We start from the raw sequence: 5,670 nt of genomic DNA, 5'->3' as shown, positions 1-5,670 counted from the left end.
AGTTAGTGACCTTCTACATCAACCCAAATTGTGACACACCTAAGACACCACTAGTTTCAATAGGAATCTCATTTCAATCACTAGTAGAAAAAGTCCTATTTACATCGCCACAAAGACATCGGTTATAGTTGAAACGATGTAAATGTTCATAAATAACATCGGATTTTTAAAAAATAATGTACAAAGATATTTGTACCATCGATTTTAACATAAACGATGTAAAGATGGTATCATTAACATCGGTTTTAAAGGGCCGATGTAAAAGCATTCTCAATTAATAGACAAAAAAAACTACCTAGTCTCTTATTTCCCCAAGACCCTTCACTTTCTGATATAATTTTTCGCCTCTTCATTCGACCTCGCTCTCGCTATCATCTTTACCCGCCCTCTACCACCAGGATTTCATGTCTCTCATGCCACACCGCTATTCATATACTGGCCCGTCACTAACCCCTCGTAACAGCGGCGAACAACCACCTTGAGTACCACCCTTGTTCTCTCTTCTGTTTGAGGTATAAACCCTAATTTTTAGATTCTTATGTTTAATTCGATTTTTTTGTATAATTTTTGTGTTATTGTGTCTATATTGTAATTTGTTGATGGTTATGTTCATGTTTTATATGCACTATGGAGAAATCTTGCAGGAATATTTAGATTTTGAAGATGAATATATATGTTGTGGGTTATTTGATTACTTCACCTTTGATATTGGTTTTATTGAATTTATTTTATTATTATTATGATTTTGATTGTTTGGGTGGTTATACCCTAAACTGAATTCGATGTGTTTGTATTGAAATTGATTTTTCTTAGCTCGTCGTCTTTTAAGCCATAATTACTAAGAAAACGGAACCAAGGATCGATATCTGTTTTTATTGTTAGTTTGTCATGAAACCTTCGTCATTACCATGTTTCCAAACCTTCGTCACGGAACCAAGGATCAATATCTGTTTTTATTGTTAGTTTGTCATGAAACCTTCGTCACTCGCTTGCATTGCTTACTAGCGAGGTATTATATTTGTTTATCTTGAGGTATTTGGTTAGAAAGGAAATATCTTTGTTTATCTTTGAGGTATTTGCTTGTAATGTTGTTTTTAATGGGGCTGATTTAGTCATTCCTACTATAGCCCTACTATAGCCACCTACATATCATTTTGTCCGAGGTTGCTGTCCCTTCTTCTAGTGTACTTAATTAATCAAGTTAAATAACAAAGTATAATTTCTTGTATTTCTTTGACAATTTTTTACTTACATCGCAGGAAAGTTCGATGACCTTAAAAAAGTTCGGACACTACTATTTAGTACAACCTTACTTGTTTGGGTTATGCAGGTTAGTATTCCTGATTGTCTACTTTTGTGCATACTTTTGCAATGCTTCTTAAGGCGATTGTTTAATAATGTAAATGCACTAATCTTTTTGTTGACCGAGGATTTGCTTGATGTTATGGTTGTTGATTTTTGTTTAACATAGCAGTGAAAAACTTCCTGGAGATCTTGTTTTGAGCCCAACAACTACTCATCTGGAGGCTTGTAAGTTTGTTGCCAAGGAACTCACTGCTCAGCTGTGCCTTCGGATAACTCAGTGGTTAGAGGGGCTGGCGTCCAAAGCCTTGGATTTAGAGAGCAAGGTAAACTGATTTGTTGTCCTCTTTTGCCTTATATTTAGCTTGGTTGATGATAGAGGCAATTCGGTGCAACAACAACAACCAACAATAAAAGCCTGATAAAAAGATGCATTGGACCTTATCAGGAGTAGTGGGCAATTGATGAAAAACTGCTAGAACGTAGAAATGTAAAATAACACTTCTTTAAAACAGGAATACAAATGAACGGGAAATGTTTTGTCTCTTTCATTTTTAAAACCCGTGATAGAATCCTTGTGAGCATCAAGCTCATACCACACGCACACACACTATTGCGGCTCCCATTAAGTTAAGCTGTCTATATATGGCTGGACTTATGAAGTAGTCTCCACTGTGTGTTAAATTTGAATATCATGTTTATGTAGTCTTATTTTTTTCCAACCTGGTTTGAGGAAAGATCTCGTTACTAACTAACGGCTTACCTGCTTTTCTTTGCATATTCTGGCTTCATAGATTCGCGGTTCTCACGTTGGTACATACTTTCCTAGTTCTGGCATTTGGCATAATACTCAACGACATCTTAAGAAGATAGATAGCAACTCGAGAAAACGCATTGCCTCTTCCTGATGACAGAGTAACTTTTCTTGAACCTTGTGGCTTAGTGTACTCAAATTTCCTTGGATCGAATGTAATTTTTTCCCGATTTATCAAAAATGTGCTGATTTTTTCCGTGAACTTTAACACTTGTACGGGCAAGTCTTGGACAGGATGGCCTTATGTAGGATAAGTGAGATTTTAGGTTTTGCTCCCTTCCTACCATGCAATTATCTTACCCAATCTTTTACACTATCCAAATTGTAAAGTTGACCTTTTTTTTGGCAATAAAAAATGTTTTACATTTCTAAAATTATTATGGTATCATCTTTTTTCACACTGTAATGCTCTTCAAATAAGTTTGGGTATCTTATGTTTACACAGTTACACCAACTGAGAAATCTCATATATGAATTATCTTAAGTTTTCTACTCAAGGCAAGTAAATCAATTTTTTCCTGGTTATGCAAGGGGAGCCTTGGCGCACCGGTTTAGATGTTGCTTTGTAACCGTGAGGTCACGGGTTCAAGTCCTTGGAGCGGCCTCTTGCCAAAATGGCAAGGGAAGGCTTGCCCCAATTACACCCTTGTTGTGGGACCCTTCCCCGGACCCTCGCCTAGCGGGGACGCCATTGTGCACCGGGCTGAGAATCGCTGAGAATCGGTAATTTGGTTTTTAATGAGAATCGCTGAGAATCGGTAATTTGTTTTTTTTTTAGCAGTGAAAAACTCATTATGCAACCGCTGAGAATCGGTAATTTGGTTTTTAATGAATAAGAAAATATATAGGTTGCTTCTACTTTGTTTCTTTCTCAATTAATCTCCATAATCTTTAGCTTTTTTAATTTCTTAAATTGATATGTTGTTCCCTTAAAATTGATTAAACTATAGAATTATTTGAAAGTTTCTATCGATTCGTAAAATTGATTGCTTAATGTTCATGAAATTTTGTCCATTCACTTTGAAATTTACCAAATGTTCAAGATTTTACTCAATGTGTAAAAAATTTGTGAACTTTCAGGGGAGGGATGATAGTGAGATGAAAAGTATGAGCTCTCTTACACGTGCTGCTGATTCAATCGCTGATGGTGATATTATTATTGTGCAAATAAGAAGATACAAGAGTGGCAACTCTTTAAAGTAACTACTTTTCTTCTCGCACTGTATAGTATGTTTCCTAACACTTTTCTTTCCGTAATGTTAAGTTGTTAACGAGTAAAACTTAATGTACTTATTAACTGAGATTTAAATGGAGTATCACATTAGACATTGGTGAATATTAGAATACATGATTCTTGAACATGTTATTCATGATTCTTCACAAAAACAGCCACATTCTCTGCGACTCGATCTCAACTAGTGACTCAAGCAAAGAATATAAGAGACTAAAAATGAAAACACAAGAACTTGAAACAAATACCTAAAAATGACATGGAATATTAAATAGAAATAAGTAGAAGAGTTGAGTTCAATTTTGAGTTTGCGAAAGTAATGACTGTCGCATTGTGTTATTTCAGTGTTCAGTTTGCGAAATTATGGATCGTAGTATCTTGTGGTGGGTTGTTTCTTACTTCTGTGTTGAGTTTACGAAAGTAATGACTGTCACGCTGTTCCTTGTTTTATAGTTACTCTCAGTACTTACCTGCAAAATGAAATACATTTTTCCGAGTTCTAATTATACATTCTTTGATTCTTCCCTTTTGTTTTGGTTATGTATGGTTAATGTTTGACTGTTTGTTGTTGTTTCCTGTTGTATTAATGCTGGTTATGTGTTTAAGATGTGAGTACCTTTGGGAATTAATACATGCTCAAAGGTTGATTTTTACTTTTGAGCATCAAGTAAATTGGTGCAGACTTGTAGTTGTCTTATTGATATTTATTTTATAGTGTGCTTAGAACTTCTTCCAGCGACAAACTTTCAATTCATGTTTGAAATGTTGTTTAGTACACTGTCCCGAGGAACCTTGTGATGCCTAGTCAAATAAGTAGAAATCATATAGTGCATGAATCTCATTGTGACATTGCCTTTCGACACTCTATTCGTTCGATGGGGCGTTCTGGTCATCGCAGTTGACGTCATTTTTGCTTATGAGTTGGGTCAGGGGTCATTTTTGGGTTGTTCTGAGTTATATTTATGAAGGCTTATGTTTACTAGAACATAATTTTCTTGCAGGTACTGAGCTTCTGACGTAGTTGATAACAAATTGGTACGATTTGTGCAAAAGGCAAGTATATAGCTATTATGTAATAAAGCCCTTTGAATTTATTTTTATGTATAGATATTGTTCGTATTTTTTAAATGTCTACCTCTTCCTAATTCTAATCCTTACTCTTGTATGTAGTGTGTTTCAGGTTCGCAAATGACAATTGAACAAATGAACGAGGTTCGAGAGCTTTGGTCGCTTTATTATGGAAAGAACGTGTAGAGTATGCATGATTTAGATTTCTAGAAATTGTAATTGAAAATACACATTTTGCGTCGTAGAAGCTTGTAGTGTACATTTTAAATTATTTTGAATGGACGGAATTGTATACGCTATGATATTTTTTTGGTATAATAAATATGTAGTTGTGTTTAAAATTGTTGGAAGGAATAAGATGCAGGGTTGTTATTTTATATTGATTCATTTTGTAGGCCCCTAACTTAAGAGTAAATCGTCATTCTGAATCATACTACATCAGTTTCATACATCAGTTTCAGACAAAACGATGTAAAAATGCCATTTACATTACATTAGTTTCAAACAAAAACCGATGTAATTGAGACACTATTAACATCGCTTTTCACCTATAACCGATGTAAATAATATACTATTTACATCGATTTTAGACCAAAACCGATGTAATTGAGACACTATTAACATCGCTTTTCACCTATAACCGATGTTAATAATATACTATTTGCATCGGTTTTAGACCAAAACCGATGTAATTGAAACACTATTAACATCGCTTTTACCCATAATCGATGTTAATTTTATACTATTTACATCGGTTCTGAAATCGATGTTTAGCTAAAAATACTAAATACGTCGCCCCCAGAAACATCGCCACAAAAGCGATGTAAATAGGGTAAAATAACCGATGTCAATGAGACTTTTTCTACTAGTGAATACTCGTCCCTTGGGATCCGACCTTTACTTGCCTCTTTACTAATTGTAGAGTTGTTTGTGAAGCTATAAATTGTGTTTTGATTCGGACGTGACCCAACGACCACACCTTTAATTGTGAACACGAAACAGACCGATCAAAAATGGCGCCGTTGCCGGGGACGGTGTTTACTTGATTTAGATTTCCCTTTTATTGTTATTAGTTGTGTCTTTCTTCGCCTTAGGGAAGTAAAACTCCTCAAGGTTTGTTCTAATCGTTTTCAAGTTGTTCGATATTTTGCGAGATGGATCTTATAGATTGTTTGGTAGAGGACCACTTGAGTATACCTTTCTTCAAGGATCCCATGCAAGCATTGGAAGCCTTGGAAGCAAGTGAGGCTAAAAA

General features: G+C 35.1%; 1 protein-coding gene across 8 annotated transcripts; it reads left to right on the top strand.

Annotated features, from left to right (window-relative positions):
• Positions 1 to 272: 272 nt before the first annotated feature.
• Positions 273 to 4,756, top strand: LOC141642857 (nuclear pore complex protein NUP107-like). 8 transcript variants are annotated; one of them, XM_074451813.1, is made up of 8 exons: positions 306 to 512; positions 1,260 to 1,330; positions 1,472 to 1,628; positions 2,097 to 2,217; positions 2,648 to 2,874; positions 3,197 to 3,343; positions 4,349 to 4,400; positions 4,518 to 4,756. In XM_074451813.1, exons 2-4 carry the CDS (start codon positions 1,269 to 1,271, stop codon positions 2,208 to 2,210), a joined length of 333 nt encoding a protein of 110 aa, XP_074307914.1. In that variant the 5' UTR covers positions 306 to 512; positions 1,260 to 1,268; the 3' UTR covers positions 2,211 to 2,217; positions 2,648 to 2,874; positions 3,197 to 3,343; positions 4,349 to 4,400; positions 4,518 to 4,756. The 8 variants fall into 8 exon arrangements, with proteins under 8 accessions (XP_074307919.1, XP_074307918.1, XP_074307914.1 ...); XM_074451816.1 differs by having other exon boundaries at positions 4,528 to 4,614; XM_074451818.1 differs by lacking the exon at positions 2,648 to 2,874 and having other exon boundaries at positions 273 to 512; positions 1,475 to 1,628; positions 3,197 to 3,315; positions 4,528 to 4,756.
• Positions 4,757 to 5,670: the final 914 nt, after the last annotated feature.

This window comes from Silene latifolia, chromosome 2, assembly GCF_048544455.1.
Source record: "Silene latifolia isolate original U9 population chromosome 2, ASM4854445v1, whole genome shotgun sequence".
Taxonomy (NCBI): domain Eukaryota; kingdom Viridiplantae; phylum Streptophyta; class Magnoliopsida; order Caryophyllales; family Caryophyllaceae; genus Silene; species Silene latifolia.
This window is presented reverse-complemented; position numbering and strand designations above follow the sequence as displayed.

Excerpts from the sequence above, each read along its gene's own strand:
- LOC141642857 (XM_074451815.1), top strand. The coding sequence starts at position 1,269 with ATGACCTTAAAAAAGTTCGGACACTACTATTTAGTACAACCTTACTTG. Across the intron at positions 1,331-1,471 it reads TACTTGTTTGGGTTATGCAG|CAGTGAAAAACTTCCTGGAG; the intron begins GTTAGTATTCCT and ends TGTTTAACATAG. Across the intron at positions 1,629-2,096 it reads CCTTGGATTTAGAGAGCAAG|ATTCGCGGTTCTCACGTTGG; the intron begins GTAAACTGATTT and ends CTGGCTTCATAG.